Source organism: Pelophylax lessonae (genome assembly GCF_965119305.1).
Source record: "Pelophylax lessonae genome assembly, chromosome: 6".
Lineage (NCBI taxonomy): Eukaryota > Metazoa > Chordata > Amphibia > Anura > Ranidae > Pelophylax > Pelophylax lessonae.
The window spans coordinates 39,233,124-39,253,954 of NC_138773.1; the positions used below are offsets into that span (position 1 = coordinate 39,233,124).

At 42.9% G+C, this 20,831-nt stretch overlaps 1 protein-coding gene across 1 annotated transcript in view; it reads left to right on the forward strand.

Moving 5' to 3' along the window:
- Positions 1–5,654: 5,654 nt before the first annotated feature.
- Positions 5,655–20,831, forward strand: part of LOC309558539 (uncharacterized protein) — a 118,249-nt gene continuing 103,072 nt past the window's right edge. The window contains exon 1 of the mRNA XM_082261618.1: positions 5,655–5,723. Within this exon, the coding sequence (XP_082117744.1) occupies positions 5,669–5,723 (55 nt within the window). The 5' untranslated portion in view covers positions 5,655–5,668. The remainder of the gene's footprint in view (positions 5,724–20,831) is intronic.

Below are 20,831 nucleotides of genomic sequence, written 5' to 3' on the forward strand. Positions count from 1 at the left end.
CAGCATGTTCTCCTATGTCTCCCCAGCATGTTCTCCTATGTCTCCCCAGCATGTTCTCCTATGTCTCCCCAGCATGTTCTCCTATGTCTCCCCAGCATGTTCTCCTATGTCTCCCCAGCATATTCTCCTATGTCCCCCCAGCATGTTCTCCTATGTCTCCCCAGCATGTTCTCCTATGTCTCCCCGGCATGTTCTCCTATGTCTCCCCAGCATGTTCTCCTATGTCTCCCCAGCATATTCTCCTATGTCCCCCCAGCATGTTCTCCTATGTCTCCCCAGCATGTTCTCCTATGTCTCCCCAGCATGTTCTCCTATGTCTCCCCAGCATGTTCTCCTATGTCTCCCCAGCATATTCTCCTATGTCTCCCCAGCATATTCTCCTATGTCTCCCCGGCATGTTCTCCTATGTCTACCCAGCATGTTCTCCTATGTCTCCCCAGCATGTTCTCCTATGTCTCCCCGGCATGTTCTCCTATGTCTCCCCGGCATGTTCTCCTATGTATCCCCGGCATGTTCTCCTATGTCTCCCCGGCATGTTCTCCTATGTCTCCCCAGCATGTTCTCCTATGTCTCCCCAGCATGTTCTCCTATGTCTCCCCAGCATGTTCTCCTATGTCTCCCCGGCATGTTCTCTTATGTCTCCCCCAGCATGTTCTCCTATGTCTCCCTGGCATGTTCTCCTATGTCTCCCCAGCATGTTCTCCTATGTCTCCCCGGCATGTTCTCCAATGTCTCCCCAGCATGTTCTCCTATGTCTACCCGGCATGTTCTCCTATGTCTCCCCGGCATGTTCTCCTATGTCTCCCCAGCATGTTCTCCTATGTCTCCCCAGCATGTTCTCCTATGTCTCCCCAGCATGTTCTCCTATGTCTCCCTGGCATGTTCTCCTATGTCTCCCCAGCATGTTCTCCTATGTCTCCCCGGCATGTTCTCCAATGTCTCCCCAGCATGTTCTCCTATGTCTACCCGGCATGTTCTCCTATGTCTACCCGGCATGTTCTCCTATGTCTCCCCAGCATGTTCTCCTATGTCTCCCCGGCATGTTCTCCTATGTCTCCCTGGCATGTTCTCCTATGTCTCCCCAGCATGTTCTCCTATGTCTCCCCAGCATGTTCTCCTATGTCTCCCCGGCATGTTCTCTTATGTCTCCCCAGCATGTTCTCCTATGTCTCCCCAGCATGTTCTCCTATGTCTCCCCAGCATGTTCTCCTATGTCTCCCCCAGCATGTTCTCCTATGTCTCCCGGGCATGTTCTCCTATGTCTCCCCGGCATGTTCTCCTATGTCTCCCCGGCATATTCTCCTATGTCTCCCCGGCATGTTCTCCTATGTCTCCCCGGCATGTTCTCCAATGTCTCCCCAGCATGTTCTCCTATGTCTCCCCAGCATGTTCTCCTATGTCTACCCAGCATGTTCTCCTATGTCTCCCCGGCATGTTCTCCTCTGTCTCCCCAGCATGTTCTCCAATGTCTCCCTAGCATGTTCTCCTATGTCTCCCCAGCATGTTCTCCTATGTCTCCCCAGCATGTTCTCCTATGTCTCCCTGGCATGTTCTCCTATGTCTCCCCAGCATTTTCTCCTATGTCTCCCCAGCATGTTCTCCTATGTCTCCCCAGCATGTTCTCCTATGTATCCCCAGCATGTTCTCCTATGTCTCCCCAGCATGTTCTCCTATGTCTACCCAGCATGTTCTCCTATGTCTCCCCGGCATGTTCTCCTCTGTCTCCCCAGCATATTCTCCTATGTCCCCCCAGCATGTTCTCCTATGTCTCCCCAGCATGTTCTCCTATGTCTCCCCAGCATGTTCTCCTATGTCTCCCCAGCATGTTCTCCTATGTCTCCCCCAGCATGTTCTCCTATGTCTCCCCAGCATGTTCTCCTATGTCTCCCCCAGCATGTTCTCCTGTGTCTCCCCAGCATGTTCTCCTATGTATCCCCAGCATGTTCTCCTCTGTCTCCATGCACACACAGGCTGTTATCAGCAGTGTTTGGCAGGGGTGTTTTCTGGTTGTAAAAATACCCCGAAAACTAGTGGGTTTTGAGTCACGTTTTTCAGCTGTAAAAACGCTCCAACGTCAATAAATACCCAAAAAAACTCAGAAAATTGCTGCTAACTGGCATTTTTTGATGTTTGTTATACCATTGCTTTTTTTAAGCCTGGGTTGCGTTTGGAGGTGTCGTTGATGGAACATAGCATGGGGTCACACTGTTGAAAGCTGAACACCGCATTCCTGTGCACATCACATGTGATGTCTGTGCGATACGATTTGAGACATATATTTTTTATGGCTCAAAGTGCATCACATTTGCACCAAAATGTTGTTAAACCCTTTTCTCATCCACACCTAATCGTATTGCATGGGTGTGAACACCCATGCAATGCAATTCTGGCAAGCGCACTGCATTTTCCAATCTGTTTCGGGGTATCGTTCATGGAACATGAAGCCCTGTTGACATTGTGCCGATTTGGCATGCGATTTTTCATGTCGTATCGCATGTCAAATCGGAGCCTATTGCCATTGTTCTAAAATTTTGTCAGACCCATGAAAATTCCGGACCTCGTCACTTCCGGTGACGCTATGTCATAACCCAGCTGGAGCGACAGCTGGTGCGAGCCCCGGTGCGCATGCGCACAAGACAGTTTTCAAGTTCTGATGAAATTCTAAGACTTGGCGAACAGCTGACTCAGAAGAGGAGGGGCTGAGGTGGGACGCACACACCGCCGCGGGAAAATTTTACAACACCGCCGCGGGAAAATTTTAAAACACGTTGCAGAGCTGACTTAGAGGAGGCGGGAAGGAAGTGAATACTCATACTAAATAGTAATGATAAAAAAAATAAGAAGAAGAAATACTAAACATTTTTTATCATTACTATTTAAGACTATTTAACAAAAGACGCTTATTGAGATTTTTTTTTTACCAAAAATATGTAGCAGAAATCAAATTGGCCTAAAATGTTAAAAAATATTGATTTTTACATTTTTTTGGGGGAATGTTATATCAGAATGTGAAAAATATTGTTTTTTTTTTCGAAATTGTCGCTCTTTTTTTCAAAAATTAAAAATCGCACAGGTGATCAAATACCACCAAAAGAAAGCTCTATTTGTGGGGGAAAAAAGGACATAAATTAAATTTGGATACAGCGTTGAATGACCACGCAATTGTCCGTTAAAGTAACGCAGTGCCGAATCGCAAAATATGGCCTGGTCAGGAAGGGGGTAAAATCTTCCGGTCTTAAAGTGGTTAAAAATACGCTCATTGAGAATTTTTTTGTCAAAGACATGTAGCTAAAGACATTTTGGCCTAAATATATGACAAAAATTGAATATATTGGATATTTTTTAAAAGTCAAAGTAGAAAATGTCAATTTTTACGCAAAATTTTCACTCTTTTTTTATTAATATCGCAAAAAAGGAAAATCGCACAGGTGATCAAATACCAGCAAAAGACAGCTCTGTTTGTGGGAAAAAAAGGACGTGAATTTCTGTTTGGGTACGGCGTTGCATGACTGCGCAATTGTCAGTTAAAGTCTCGCAGTGCCAAGTTGAAAAAAGTGGCCTGGACGTTAAGCAGGAAAATCCTCCGGTCCTAAAGTGGTTAATACTGCTTAAGGCCTGGTTCACACCTATGCGTTTTTAGTTTTGCAAAAACACTCCACAGTCCACCTAACACGATTTCCTATGGGTCACTTTCACATCTGGGCATTTTCAACCCGTGTGCTTTTTGGAAAGCCCACAGCATGATTACTTTTTTTTTGGTTCCTTAGATTTTAACCACTTTAAGACCGGAAAGGTTTTACCCCCCTTCCTTACCAGGCCATATTTTGTGATTCGGCACTGCATTACTTTAACAGACAATTGCACGGTCGTGCGACTCTGTACCCAAACAAAATTGACGTTCTTTTTTCCCCACAAATAGAGCTTTCTTTTGGTGGTATTTGATTATCTGTGCGATTTTTTTTTTTTTGCGCTATAACATAAAAAGAGCGACAATTCTGAAAAAAAAAATATATTTTTAACATCCTCTAGCTGCAGTTATCACCCCGGTACAAACACTTTCCCGAAATATCGGCAATATCGGTAAATCAAAAGGCCGATTCCGATATATCGGGGAAAGTGCATATCGGCCGTTGATATATCGGCTTTGCCGATAATTGGTCGATCCCTATCTAAAACCACTCCCATTTGACCCACTCAGCACAGAGGAACAAACAATGATTTCTTCAGAATAACAAAACGTAGGAATCTGCAACGTTTGCTATAATCCTTGTAATGTACAGAGATCACCCAGAGGGGGTGTTCTGTCAGAAAACCATACCCCATCAGATTTCCCTACCTACGTAATTTCCGGTGCGGGTTCGTCATGCACCAGCTGTAGCCGTCTCACACGTCCTACTGCGCATGCGCGGAATAGGTAGGGGATTTTGATAACATCGTAAGGGGTGAGGCAAAAGTCCTACTGCGCATGCGCACCAACGGATCGGGCAGCAGCATCTCTTATATCAAACATACATCCGATCTCCATGGCCCACACTGTGCCGAGGCGACAATGGGACAATCCTATTCCCTACCCACACACGCATGCCCACTGTCTCATTGTCAGGTCGGCGCAGTGTGGGGGATGGAGATCGGATTGTCGGCTCGGTGCAGTGTCGGCTCGGCGCAGTGTCGGGCCGGCGCAGTGTGGGGGATGGAGATCGGATTGTCGGGTCGGTGCAGTGTCGGCTCGGCGCAGTGTTGGGTCAGCGCAGTGTGGGGGATGGAGATCGGATTTTCGGGTCGGTGCAGTGTCGGCTCGGCGCAGTGTTGGGTCAGCGCAGTGTGGGGGATGGAGATCGGATTTTCGGCTCGGTGCAGTGTCGGCTTGGCGCAGTGTCGGGCCGGCGCAGTGTGGGGGATGGAGATCGGATTTTCGGGTCGGTGCAGTGTCGGCTCGGCACAGTGTTGGGTCAGCGCAGTGTGGGGGATGGAGATCGGATTGTCGGGTCGGTGCAGTGTCGGCTCGGCGCAGTGTCGGGTCAGCGCAGTGTGGGCCATGGAGATCGGATGGATGTTTGTTATAAGAGACCCTGCTGCCCGACCTGTTGGTGCGCATGCGCAGTAGGACTTTTGCCTGACCCCTTACGATGTTATCAAAATTCCCTACCTATTCTGCGCATGCCCAATAGGACGTGTGACGCGGCTACAAGCTGTTGCATGACGAATCCACAGCTGATCTCAACCGGAAATGACGTAGGTAGGGAAATCTGATGGGGTAGGGAAATCTGATAGAACAGGGGAATATTTTTTTCCTCAACAAAAGGGAGTTACGCTTTAAGGTAAAAAAAAAAAAAAACCTTCTGCCTTCACAATGCCCGTCACGTGCACAGTGCTGTGTAAACTCCCCGTTTATTATGGGTGGCTGTTTTTGCACAGTGCTGTGTAAACTCACAGTTTATTACGGATGTTTTTGCACAGTGCACACAATAAACTACATTTCACAAGCTGAAATTTCTAGTTTACATGGAAAATATCCATTCACAATACTTTGCTGACTTCTCAGTTTCCTCGTAATTTCCCATCACACAGAAATGAAACTGAAAGTAAAGTAGAAGACATTCATGTGACTGTTTGTTTCGCGTTGGCACTTTGGATTAAAGGGCAATTCTTCCTTCCACAAAGACTCGGGATGGCGGAGAGGAATATTCGGGGAATATTGATTCTTTTATCTCTACACCAGACATGTAAGTTTTATCCTTTTATCATATGACGTTTACTGTATAGATCAGCTTTTCTCAACTTTTTCAGCACAGAGGAACCCTTGAAATAATTTTCAGGTCTCAGGAAACCCCTGCTAAAAATGAAAAATCTACAACTCATGATACATTAGTGTGATGGTCGGTGGGAAGAATGCTCCTTACACTTGTGGACATTGGGAAGAATTACCCCCTTACCAGTGGCGGCTGGTGCTCAATATTTTTAGGGAGGCGGTAGACGAACACCGCCCCCCCCCCCCCCCCTTTGGGAGACAGGTGTATATAGGAAAGGGGTGTATATAGGAGAGGATGTATATAGCAGAGGGGTGTATATAGAGGGGTGTATATAGAGGAGTGTATATAGCAGAGGAGTGTATATAGAGAAGTGTATACAGCAGAGGAGTGTATATAGAGAAGTGTATATAGCAGAGGAGTGTATATAGCAGAGGAGTGTATATAGCAGAGGAGTGTATATAGCAGAGGGGTGTATATAGCAGAGGGGTGTATATAGCAGAGGAGTGTATATAGAGGGGTGTATATAGAGGAGTGTATATAGAGGAGTGTATATAGAGGAGTGTATATAGAGGGGTGTATATAGAGGGGTGTATATAGAGGGGTGTATATAGAGGAGTGTATATAGAGGAGTGTATATAGAGGGGTGTATATAGAGGGGTGTATATAGAGGAGTGTATATAGCAGAGGGGTGTATATAGAGGAGTGTATATAGAGGGGTGTATATAGAGGGGTGTATATAGAGGAGTGTATATAGAGGAGTGTTTATAGCAGAGGGGTGTATATAGAGGAGTGTATATAGCAGAGGAGTGTATATAGAGTGTATATAGAGGAGTGTATATAGCAGAGGAGTGTATATAGCAGAGGAGTGTATATAGCAGAGGAGTGTATATAGCAGAGGAGTGTATATAGAGGAGTGTATATTGAGGAGTGTATATTGAGGAGTGTATATAGCAGAGGAGTGTATATAGCAGAGGAGTGTATATAGCAGAGGCGTGTATATAGCAGAGGAGTGTATATAGAGGGGTGTATATAGAGGATTGTATATAGCAGAGGAGTGTATATAGCAGAGAAGTGTATATAGCAGAGAGGAGTGTATATAGAGGAGTGTATATAGAGGGGTGTATATAGAGGAGTGTATATAGAGGAGTGTTTATAGCAGAGGGGTGTATATAGAGGAGTGTATATAGCAGAGGGGTGTATATAGAGGAGTGTATATAGAGGGGTGTATATAGAGGAGTGTATATAGAGGAGTGTTTATAGCAGAGGGGTGTATATAGAGGAGTGTATATAGCAGAGGAGTGTATATAGAGGATTGTATATAGCAGAGGAGTGTATATAGCAGAGGAGTGTATATAGAGTGTATATAGAGGAGTGTATATAGCAGAGGAGTGTATATAGAGGATTGTATATAGCAGAGGAGTGTATATAGAGGAGTGTATATAGAGGGGTGTATATAGAGGAGTGTATATAGAGGAGTGTATATAGAGGGGTGTATATAGAGGAGTGTATATAGAGGAGTGTATATAGAGGAGTGTATATTGAGGAGTGTATATTGAGGAGTGTATATAGCAGGGGAGTGTATATAGCAGAGGCGTGTATATAGCAGAGAGGAGTGTATATAGCAGAGGAGTGTATATAGCAGAGGAGTGTATATAGCAGAGGAGTGTATATAGCAGAGAGGAGTGTATATAGCAGAGGCGTGTATATAGAGGATTGTATATAGCAGAGGAGTGTATATAGAGGAGTGTATATAGAGGAATGTATATAGAGGAGTGTATATAGAGGATTGTATATAGAGGAGTGTATATAGAGGAGTGTATATAGAGGAGTGTATATAGAGGAGTGTATATAGAGGAATGTATATAGAGGAGTGTATATAGAGGAGTGTATATAGAGGAGTGTATATAGAGGATTGTATATAGAGGAGTGTATATAGAGGAGTGTATATAGAGGATTGTATATAGAGGAGTGTATATAGAGGATTGTATATAGAGGAGTGTATATAGAGGAGTGTATATAGCAGAGGAATGTATATAGCAGAGGAACATTGAGCAACCTCTGGAGGAACCCTGGTTGAGTAACCCTGGTATCGATGGTATATATATATATTAGAAAAGATGTGTAATATGTTGTAACACAGGGAAGTCATCCAAGTCTGGTAATGTGAACACAGAAATAAACCTTATTTATTGGGACACGTAAACTAAATGCGGTCATAGGTGAGTCAACGTCATCCCTGGCTGACTACCAAGAGTCAATAACATATGGTTCTGACTCTCCCCGTCTCTCATTACACACAAAGTTTCCCCGGAAAGCTCTGTACTCATCCTCACTCCTTAGAGCGCGACTCCAGGAATTAGACAAAACTCTCCTTTCGGTTGGGATCTCCTCATACTTCAAGGTTTAACCATTTACCGACCGTTTTCGAAATGGCAGGCGGTCCTCTTTCAGATAAGGATGGTCCCAGTGGCAGATTCACCGCGGGATCACCCTTACAGTTCGGCGGAAGAGATGCCCCCCCTCCCGCCACTTCTCGGTAGTTTTCCCCGCTTACCGGACCCTCCGGCGCTCCTCACAGACAGGAAGTCGAGTGAGGACAAGACGGCTCGACTCTATGGTCTTGGAGGACCGGAGCGACGTCACACATCGTCTCCTAGCAACTGATTTAAAGAGCCATTTTATTTTTATTTTTTTGTAGTGTATTTGTGAGGTCTGACGACTTTTTGACCCCAGATCTCACAATAAAGAGGTCCTGTCACGCTTATTTCTGTTACAAGGGATGTTTACATTCCTTGTAATAGGAATAAAAATGATCAAAAAACAATAGATAAAATAAATAGGAAAAATTTAAAAGCACCCAGTCCCTGTTAGCTCGCATGCAGAAGCGAACGCATACGCAAGTCCCGCCCACATATGTAAACGGTGTTCAAACCACACATGTGAGGTATCGCCGCGATCGTTAGAACGAGAGCAATAATTTGCGCCCTAGACCTCTTCTATAACTCTAAGCTGGTAACCTGTAGAAATTTCGCCTATGGGGATTTTTAAATACCAATGTTTGTCGCCACTCCACGAGCGTGCGCAATTTTGAAGCGTGACATGTTGGGTATCTATTTACTCTGCATAACATTATCTTTCACATTATAGTAACAAATTGGGCTTACTTTACTTTTTTCTTATTTTTTAATTAAAAAAGTGATTTTTTTCCCCCAAAAAATTGCGTTTGGAAGACCGCTGGGCAAATACGGTGTGATAAAAAAATATTGCAACGATCTCCATTTTATTCTGTAGGGTCTCTGCTAAAAAAAAAAAAAAAATATATATATATATATATATATATATATATATATATATATATATATATATATATATAAAATGTTTGGGGGTTCTAAGTAGTTTTCTAGCAAAAAAAAAAAATATTTTAACTTGTAAACAAGTGTCAGAAATAGGCCCGGCCCAGATGTGGTTAACTTACTCATTCAGCCTAGGGCAGTGATGGTGAACTTTGGCACCCCAGATGTTTTGGAACTACATTTCCCATGATGCTCCACTACACTGCAGAGTGCATGAGCATCATGGGAAATGTAGTTCCAAAACATCTGGGGTGCCAAGGTTCGCTGTCACTGGCCTAGGGGGTGCATGAAGAAGATGCAATACTTACCCTATTCCTATCTCCAGCAGCATTGGGGTGACTGGTCATATGATGTTTCCTCTCTAAGGTGCCCCCAGCTGTGGTCTCTCTCCTGCCTCCTCCATCCTGGCTTTATAAACCTTAATTGTGCATGATGAGCCAAATATCCCCTTCCAGCTCAGAACATCAGAGGGAGAGGAGCAGAACCCCTGCAGCAAGCCTGAGCAAGGAAAGCTAACATGAGTAATGCAGCATTTTCTCCTCCCCCTAGACCTAACAAGCGCATAGTTGGGGGGGGGAGGGGGGATGACACACTGCCAGGGTAGATTTTGTCAGGTTTTTCAGGTTTAACCACTTATCTAGAATTTTTTTACACACACATTAAAAAGTGCATTTTTTTTGTTAGAAATTACCGTAAACCACCCAAAAAATATTACAAAGCAAATTATAAAAAAAAAAAAAAAAAAATGTACAAAAAAAAAAAAAAAAAAAATTTGCAAAAAAAAAAAAAAATTATAAAAAATTACTGTAAACCCCCCGGTAAATATTCTCTGAAAAAAGGAGACCCTGAAGTTTAGTTGCAATTTTTTATGTCGCAGGATATTTGCACAGCTATTTATCAAACACATATTTTCAGGAAACAATACACTAAAATGAATTTTAGTGCAAACAAACACAATTCTATACCACATTATTGGTAAAATATAAACGATTGAGTTGCATCAAGTACATAGATACCAAATATGTCAAGCCTAATTTCCGGTTCACACATATGCAATGCGAGAACCCTGCGAATGCACTGCGGGTTCCCACATCGCACCCAACTCACAGGCAGTTCACACGGCCATATGCGAATCACTGGGGGTGTCAATACAAAGTTAACAACACCCCCAGATCAGTTTGCATATCGCAGTGTGAACTGTCAGTTTGGATATGAATCGGATCGCATAGGTGTGAACCATCATGCAATCAGATACTGGTGCGGACCCAAAAAAGGGTCCTGTGCAAGTTGTGTCCGAATGCCATGCAAATTCAGCCATACAATTTGTATGGCTGAATTCGCATCGCACAGACATCGCATGTGATTTGCAGAGCAGGGCGCTGCGATTTACATGCGATGTCTGACATATGTGTGTGTATATATATAATATAATATATACAGCAGGGGTCTTCAAACTATGGCCCTCCAGCTGTTCAGGAACTACAATTCCCATCATGCCTAGTAATGTCTGTGAATGTCAGAGTTTTACAATGCCTCATGGGACATGTAGTTCCGCAACAGCTGGAGGGCCGTAGTTTGAGGATCCCTGATATACAGTATGTGTGTGTGTGAACCGGCTCTTAAAGAATAGGGCTTACCTATAGGTACTTTAAATATCTCCTAATGTGTACCGTTTAGGAGATATTTACATTGCATGCAGCTCATGACATCACCGGCACATGCGCTATTTAAGAACGGGCCCCCATGACATTTTTGGCATGCTCCTGCGCGCATGCGCGGTAGTGACGCCACGCGGCTTCGGCCAGTAGCACAGCCGGAGTCCGCAGACCCGGAAGGAAGACGGGCAAAGATGGGTGCAGCCTCCAGTGGGGACGACGCAGGCTTCGTTTGTAGGCAAGTGTCACATAATGTGCTAGTATGCATTTACTTTGCAGGTAAACAAAAATGTAAATATATTTTTTTTAAGACTTTACTTCCTCTTTAAAACTGCACATGCCTGTGGAACTGCAAAAAAAACAATAGTACCCCAAATTCTCCATAGGCGATACTTTCACCACTTCTGGACCGGAAGGTTTTACCCCCTTCCTGACCAGGACATTTTTTGTGATTCGGCACTCCGTCATTTTAATGGACAATTGTGCGGTCGTGCGACACTGTACCCAAATAAAATTGATGTCCTTGTTTTTCCCACAAACAGAGCTTTCTTTTGGTGGTATTTGATCACCTGTGCGATTTTTATTTTTTGCGCTAGTAATTTTTTGCGCCCATCAGCACTGTGTTGATGGGGGAATCAAGCGATTTTCTTTTCTGCAATCTGTGTTTGCAGGAAAGAAAATCGCACCATCTATGGCCGGTGTCAGGCTGGCTTCACACTTATGCGAATTGGATCTGCATTTGAAAAGGGTCCTGTGCATCTTTGGTTCGGATTCAGGCAGAAATTTGGACACGATTCGCACCTAAATCGGTGAACAGGGACACATCGGACCCCCTGCTGTGAACCTCCGCCGCAACAAGTGTGACCCCAACCTTAACCACTTTACTGAAGCAGGCTGGCTCGGCTGCCCGAAACAACGTAGCCCTACATCGGTCGCGCACGTGATGCTGGGGGAGAAGCGTGCGCCGGCGGCGGCACACTTCTGCCCCCACTCGGCAGCGGAGATGCCAATCCATGAGGCCAGCGGCCACAATTGCCACCGGGCACCCGCGATCGCTCCCCGCTGAGAGAGAAGGACGGTCGGCTGTTGTAAACACAGCTGACCGTTCTTCTCTCTAAAATGATCACAGAGCGCCTGTGATCCTTCTATACAGGGTCATTTCACAAGTTTCTCCCCCACACAGTTAGAAAACACCCCCTAGGTTCAAACATAACCCTTTGATCACCCCTAGGTTAACCCCTTCCCTGCCAGTGTCATTATTACAGTAACAGTGCATATTTCTAGTACTGATTACTGTAGTAATGTCACTGGTACCCCCAAAGTGTCAGTTGCAACGTCGTAGTCCCGCTAAAAAGCGCAGATTGCGGCCATTACTAGTAAATAATAAATAAATAAAAATGACATAAACCTTTCCCCTAGTTTGTAGACGTGATAACTTTTGCGCAAACCAATCAAAATACGTTTATTGCAATGTTTTTTTTTTTTTTTTTTACCAAAAATCTTTACCAGCATACAATTTGGCCTAGAAGGATGAAAAATTTAGATTTTTACATTTTTTTTTTTTTTTTTGTTATATAGCAGAATGTGAAATATATTGTTTTTTTTTTGTTTTTTAGAATTGTCGCTCTTTTTTTGTTTATAGCGCATAAAATAAAAATCGCACAGGTGATCAAATACCACCAAAAGAAAGCTTCTATCTGTGGGAAATAAAGGACATCATTTGTATTAGGCTCGGTTCACACTTGTGCGATGCGGGAACGCTGCGAATTCGCAGCCTGTTCCCGCATCGCATCCGCACATCTGGCAGTTCACACTGCCATATGCGATACGCAGGGGGTGTCAATTAAATGTTAACGACACCCCCAGTTTGATCGCATATCGCAGTGCGATCTAAAAGTTCAGACAGGATCGGATCGTACTAGTGTGAACCACTGTGCGATCCGATCCTGATGCGGCTGAAAAAAAGTGTATGGCTGAATTCACATCCGCACATGAGATCGCATGTAATGAAGGAGCAGTGCACTCCGAATTACATGTGATCTCCGCAGCCGCAATAATGTGAACCGGCACTTAAGGTACAGTGTCACACGACCGCTCAATTTTCCGTTAAAGTAACGTGGTGCTGAATCGCAAAAAATGGCCTGGTCATTAAGGGGGCAAATCCCTCTGGTCCAGAAGTGGTTAAAGGGAACACAGTTTCAGCTGAAAGAATTTAAACTGCATTAGCAGTTGGACAATCTGTATCCGGTAATGTGTATACTGTAATGTGTATATGTGTATACTGTAATGTGTATACTGTAATGTGTATACGGAAATCTGTATACGTTAACCACTTAAGCCCCGGAAGATTTTACCCCCTTCCTGACCGGGGGATATTTTGCGATTCGGCACTGTGTGACTTTAACGGACAATTGCGCGGTCGTGCGACGCTGTATCTAAACGAATTTGGCGTCCTTTTTTTTCCCACAAACAGAGCTTTCTTTTGGTGGTATTTGATCACCTGTGCGATTTTTGATCATGCGCTATAAACAAAAAAAGAGCGTAAATTTTGCAAAAATAACAATATTTTTCACATTTTTTTATATGAAATTCCCCCCAAAAAAATGTAAAAATCAAAATTTTTTAACATTTTCGGCCAATTTGTTTTATGCTATCTATGTTTGGTAAAAAAAAAAAGGGAAAGATTTTTGTCATTTTTGTTGTTTTTTTTTTTTAACGCGTAATGGCGGCGATCTGCGATTTTTTTTCGGTACTGCGACATTGCGGCTGACAGATCGGACCCTTGACTGATATTTTTGACACTTTTGGGGTTACCAGTGACATTTCTACAGTAATCAGTGCTATACATATGCACTGTTACTGTAAAAATACACTGGCAGTGAAGGGGTTAACTTTTTTGAAAGGGAGGGGCTATGTGTGTCCCTAGGGGCGTGCTTTCTACTGTGATTGGCTGTGGCTTCAGATGTATGAACAGTGATCAACGGTTCTACATAGTAGAACCATATGATCATCCTTCATACACAGGGGAGAATGACAGGCAGCTTGTTTACACCAGCCGCCTGACTTTCTCCCTCTCCCCCGACGATCGCAGAGTGACCGGCGGACATCGGGTACGCCGTTCACACGCGCGGGGGGGGTCCGTGACCACTCGGGAGCGGGAGCGCGCCTCCGGCGGCGCGCGCTCGCTCCCTAGACCCTCACAAGCTAGCGACGTAGACCTACGTCGCTTTGCCTGTGAGGGGATGACCGCCGACGTAGATCTGCGTTAGGCAGTCGGCAAGTGGTTAATGTGTATACGGTAATCTGCATACGGTAATGTGTATACAGTAATCTGCATACGGTAATCTGTATACGGTTACAACACAGGCAGGAATTCGGAATTGCAGAAATGTGCTGACCCTTGTAAAGCAAAAATCTGTAACTGGAGAATTGGACCCAAGGTCATAAAGATTTACCATGTGCTATGTCAGCAGTTATGACAGCGTGTTTAAATTAGTAGAGATAAAGCAGACATTGTCAGTTTGGAAGGGCCTTGTATGTGTACATTGTGTAAAACAAATGCTGGATACTTTATCAACATCTAATGTGGTGTGACCTCCAAGGCCAGTGTGGATGTAGACATGCATCCGGTGCCCATGTGACCTTCAGATTTCTCTTCAAAACAGGGGAAACAACATAAGTAAATTGGAAGGGGGGGTGTCAGGTATGCCCTCCTGTATTCATGTCAGTGTACTCAGCACTTCCTATCAGATCTGTGTCTCCTTTAACCACTTTACCACCGGAGGATTTTGCTGTCTTACATCCAGGCCACTTTTTGCTATTCGGCACTGCGTGACTTTAACTGACAATTACACGGTCGTGCGACGCCGTACCCAAACAAAATTTACGTCCTTTTTTCCCCACAAACAGAGCTTTCTTTTGGTGGTATTTGATCACCTGTGCGCTTTTTACTTTTTGCGCTATAAACAAAAAAAGAGCGTAAATTTTGGAAAAATAACAATATTTTTCACATTTTTTTATATGAAATTCCCCCCAAAAAAAGGAAAAATCTAATTTTTTTAAAATTTTTGGCCAATTTGTTTTCTGCTACCTATGTTTGGTAAAAAAAAAAATCACAATAAGCGTATTTTGATTGGTTTTCGCAAAAGTTATTGCGTTTACTAACTAAGGGAAAGATTTTTGTCATTTTTGGTGTTTTTTTTTTTTTAACGAGTAATGGCGGCGATCTGCAATTTTTTTGCAGTACTGCGACATTGGGGCGGACAGATCGGACCCTTGACTGACATTTTTGACACTTTTAGGGGTACCAGTGACATTACTACAGTAATCAGTGCTATACATATGCACTGTTACTGTAAAAATGACACTGGGAGGGAAGGGGTTAATTTTATTGGAGAGGGAGGGGTTAATGTATGCCTGGGGCTTACTAACGTGTGTGGGGGGAGGGGACTGAGTGACACAGGGACAGATCGCAGGTTCAGCTATGCTGAACCCTGCAATCTGTCACTTAGGAGATCCGCCCGCTTTGTTTAGACAAGCGGGCGGATCTCCAAACTCGATTCCCCGACGAACGGGGAAGAGCAGCGGTGATCACCACCGCTCCTCCCCTGGCCCGACTCCCGCTGTGGCTGAATACAGCGGGAGTGAGCTTCCGGCGGCGCGCATGCGCCGCCCACAAGGGGAGGAGTCCAGCGACGTAGGTCTACGTTGCTGGACGGGAATGAGACACTTTGCCGCAGTACCAGCTCAGTGAGCGGTCGGCAAGCAGTTAATCACTTCAGCCCTGGAAGGTTTTACCCCTTTTATGACCAGGCCATTTTTTGCGATTCGGCACTGCGTTACTGTAACAAAAAATTGCGCGGTCGTGCGACGCTGTACCCAAAAAAAAAAAATGGATGTCCGTTTTTACCAAAAATATGTAGCAGAAAACAAATTGGCCTAAAATGTTAAAAAATTTTGATTTTTAATTTTTTTTTTTTTGAGAATGTCATAGGCCTCTTTCACACGGAGCGAACCCTATTGCGATCGGCTCCAGGCACTTTTTTTTTTTTACGGACACAGATGACACTTGTCCGCCGGTCACTCGCGATCGCCCGTTACAGAGGGAGAAAGTGATGTAAACAAAGCCGCCTGTCATTCTTCCTTGTGTCATTCTCCCTTGTGTAAGTGCAGAGATCATAAGATCCTGCTATGCAGGATCGTATATCTCTGTAGTTACACAAACAGCCACATCCCATAACAGTTATAATCACGCCCCTAGGGACACACTTAACCAATGCATCACCAATAAAGTTTACCCCTTCCCTGCCAGTGTCGTTTTTACAGTAACAGTACATATGTATAGCACTGATTACTGCAGTAATGTCACTGGTACCCCCAAAAGTGTCAAAAATGTCAGTTAGGGGATCCGATCTGTCCGCTGCAATGTCGCAGTCCCGCAAAAAAAATCTCAGATCGCCGCCATTACTCATTAAAAAAAAAATCTTTCCCTTAGTTAGTAAACGCAATAACTTTTGCGCAAACCAATCAAAATACGCTAATTGCAATTTTTTTTACCAAACATATGTAGCAGAAAAGAAATTGGCCTAAAATGTTAAAAAATTTAGATTTTAACATTTTTTTGGGGGAATTTCATATCAAAAAATGTGTTAAAATATTGTTATTTTTGCAAAATTGTCACTCTTTTTTTGTTTATAGCGCATGATCAAAAAAAAAAAATCGCACAGGTGATCAAATACCACCAAAAGAAAGCTCTGTTTGTGGGAAAAAAAGGACATCAATTTCATTTGGGTACAGCATAGCACGACCGCGCAATTGTCCGTTAAAGTAACTACAATGGAGGGGGGCAAAGTGGGACTTTAACGGTGCAAAATGATGGAGAAAAATCTGAATTCTCCAAAATTGTACATTTTATTACACATAGAAAGTGAGGACAAGACAATACATCAATATAAAATGATAAAATCAAAGAATGCACTCGAAAATATCAACTCTACATGTTTCGCCATCTTCATAATAGCTTCTTCAGGAGTTTTCATAGATATTTCTCGAGAGTGAACATTTCTAAGTAGCTAATAAAATGTACAATTTTTGAGAATTCAGATTTTTCTCCATCATTTTGCACCGTTAAAGTCCCACTTTGCCCCCCTCCATTGTAGTTACTTTAATTAAAGGGATGTGGTGCTTTTTACTTCATCTCTAGCAATAATTCTTTAAAATTGTCCGTTAAAGTCACACAGTGCCGAATCGCAAAATACCCCCTGGTCAGGAAGGGGGTAAAATCTTCCGGGGCTTAAGTGGTTAAAAAAAGAATTTTAGGTCTGAAGATCACTTTAAAACCCCCAAACATTATATCTTTTGCGAAAACAGACACTCTAGAGCACATATGTCAAACACAAGAAAAAATAGGGTTCTCCTCCGTTCAAAAAAACTGAACTGAACTGAACTGAACTGACAAAAAACGGATGTCAGAGGATGATCATCCGATGACATCCGTATTTACATAGAGATACATTATGTCCGTTTTTCATCCGCAAACGGATGGGATGAAAAACGGACATACGGAACGCCCGTGTGAAAGAGCCCATAGTCAGAATACGAATACTTGTAGATCCAGGAATTAACTCCTGTTAACGAGTCTCTGACAGTAACTTCCCCTCAGGTTTCTCAACATGATCCTGCAGGCTTGTGGTTATAGAATAAGGTGGACAAGTGTCATCTCATTGGGGGAACAAGCCATCGGATGAATCCTCCAGACTTGGTAACTGCAGGTCAGAAGGAAGGTGGGGGAGTTGTTCCACCTTGGGGCACCATGCTCTCTGGAAGCATTACCCATTTTCCAAAGATCAGATAGAGGGAATAGGTTTCATGCAGACTTGTATAAAGTACTCGAAATTTCTACTTGAGTAAAAGTACAAGTGCTCGATCAAAAAGTGACTTGAGTAGAAGTGGAAGTGCTCGCAGAAAAAGTTACTTAAGTAGAAGTACTAAAGTATTCAACATTTTTTTTACTTAAGTATTGCAAGTAGTTTTTTCAAAAAAATTGCTACTTAAGTACTAAAAGTAAAAAGTACCAGTAGTTTTGAAAAAAAATTTCTACTCAAGTACTGAAAGTAGAAGTACAAGTACTGTGTTATGTAGTTATTAAAGAAAGAAGTCAAAAGTTTGAACATCATATTGTTTTTTATTATTTCAAATGATTTATTCAAATGATTAACCTGTGTTTGTTAGTAGTTTCTTGATGCACTTTAAGCGCTGTAGCACAATTTATTTGTTTGTTTCATATTTTCTTTTTATTGGAAAGATTTGGTATAGCAGCTTTTATTATACACAGCCTTTATTTTCGTATGCGCTGATTTACAAATGACATTATACACATTTTTAGAGCTTTATGCAACCTGCCATCTACTGTTCTGGCAGTGGTAATTTTTTTAATAGTAACGAGTAACTATGCAGCACAAAAAAAAAAATACTTGAGTAGAAGTATCGAAATCATCGAAAAAATGTAGTGAAGTAAAAGTAGAAGTAGGAGAAAAAAATTCTACTCTAGGAAAGTACAGATACCGCATTTCGGTACTTAAGTACAGTACTTAAGTAGTTCTACTTCGTTACTATACATCTCTGGTTTCATGTTTTAGAAGATCCAAAATATTAATGATAGTAAAATCTATGATATGCATGCAGATACAAAATGGTATGTCTTGGCCTTATAGAACCACCTAGAGATAGACTAAGAGATTGTATTGACCCTACCCTTAGCAGTCAGGTTGTTTTGGACTTTCTGCGATTTGGATGATGCTCCCAGCCATCAGATCCAGCGGGTATATACAATCTATGGCCACTTCAGAGGCAAAAACGTTCATCACTCCTGGCAGGGTACAACCTGCAAAAGTGATTGACCAAACGGGAAGAATCCATCCCTCATCCCTACTCTTGTAATTGAAGTAGTATGAAAATGAATAGAATTACATGGCTGGAGCTTGTTCTGAACAAGGCGATAACTAGATTTGCCATAAAAACATACTGCCCGAATGGTAAAGTTTACTTCTGTTTTTCTAAAAGAGATGGTTAGAGACTGTAGACACGATACAAGAGATGGTCAGAGACTGCAGACATGATACAAGGGATGATGGGTAAAGACTGCAGACACGATACAAGAGATGGTTAAAGACTGCAGACACGATACAAGGGATGATGGGTAAAGACTGCAGACATGATACAAGAGATGGTCAGAGACTGCAGAAATGATACATGACATGGTCAGACACTGTGCACATGCTGCAGGACTGCTAGAGATCACTGCTATAATAGGGCAATAGGGAAACACAGATTAGAGTCTGCAGGGACCCCGAGTACTGGACAAAAAAAGCCAAAGGTCGACATGCTGGCCCCAGTCTGCGGGTGGGACACCAGGGACCTGACCTAGAGAGACTGTTTTTTTTACCTGTTTATTGCCAAATTTCTGTGTACTCAGTTGTAAATTCACTGCTAATCCTTATGCGACTGCACCTTTGTGTTCTCAGTAATTGCATCATATGACATATGGCTAACAGAACATGACACCCAAGTCTAACAGAGCATGCAGATTGGAGTCAGCGAGTGGAAGATACAACAGATTTCAGAGAATGCTCTTCTAATTGACATACTGCATTGTATATGTTATTTTTTATTTGGCCCATAGTTGCACTTTAAGGGCTCTTTCACACGGGCGTTCCGTATGTCCGTTTTTCATCCCATCCGTTTGCGGATGAAAAACGGACATAATGTATCTCTATGTAAATACGGATGTCATCGGATGATCATCCTCTGACATCCGTTTTTTGTCAGTTCAGTTCAGTTTTTTTGAACGGAGGAGAACCCTATTTTTTCTTCCTTTCAAAAAACGGAACGGAAGCAGAAACGGATGTCAGTGGTGTCATCCGCAGACATCCGTATTTACATAGACATGCATTATGTCAGTTTTTCATCCGCAAACGGATGGGATGAAAAACGGACATACGGACCGGATGACACAAGTGTCATCCGTGTCCGTTACAAAAAAAAAAAAAAAGGACCTGATCGGGCAAAAAAAAAGTAACGCCCGTGTGAAAGAGCCCTAATAGAGTTTACCTATTACCGGTAGGAATAGTATTTATTATACAGCCAGTGGCTACTCTAGGAACAATATATAGGCGGGCACATACAATACCACAGTCAAAACTGGGGGGGGGGGGGGGGCACTCATAATTTTCACCACTAAATCATACCACTAAAAAAAAAATGAAATAACTATATCAGGGCTTGACAAATTTTCCTGAAATCTAGGAGCCAGCTAAAAAAGTGTTAGGAGCCAGTTTTTTTATTTTTTATTTTTTAAACAAACCACCAAGCTTTATTTAATAAAACGGATACTAAATTTACACATAAATACGACTAGAACCCCACTCTCCTCTATAGCGCAATTGGATGAAAAAAGACTGTCTGTCTCTTTTCATCCGATGCCATCTGATCCAAACCACGGGATGGATAGAAAATAGAACCACCATCCGTCTGTTTTTGGCGGACAGGATCAGATGGCGGCAGATTACTGCTCCATAGAGGAGAATGAAGGGTCCGATCAGGTCTACCTGAAAAACTGACAGGCGGACCTGATCAGACAGCCCGTGTGAAAGGGGCCTTCGGCTGTGGCATGGCGATGAGGGAAAAAAAAAAAAAGATTTTTTTTTTTAATAATAATTGGAAAAAAAAAGAAATATTTTTTTTATTTTTTTTAATAATTAAAAAAAAAAAGAAGAAAATATTATTTAATTTTTTTTACATTTAAAAAATAAATTAAATTAATAATAATAACCACACTCCCTGTCAAAGGTAACTAACTGGACAGGGAGATGGTAATGCATTGAGAACAAACAGGCAGTGGAAACAGTCATTACAACAGTCATTACTCCCGGCCACCACAAGAGGGCGCCAGTTCCCCATTGGAAGCCTCTCTCATCTCAAGTAGGCCGAAAAGCCGGGGCCTCAATTTTCGGACGGCGCGGAAGTCCGTGCACTCCGTGCGCGGAAGACCGTGCAAAAATGACAGGACACCTTCT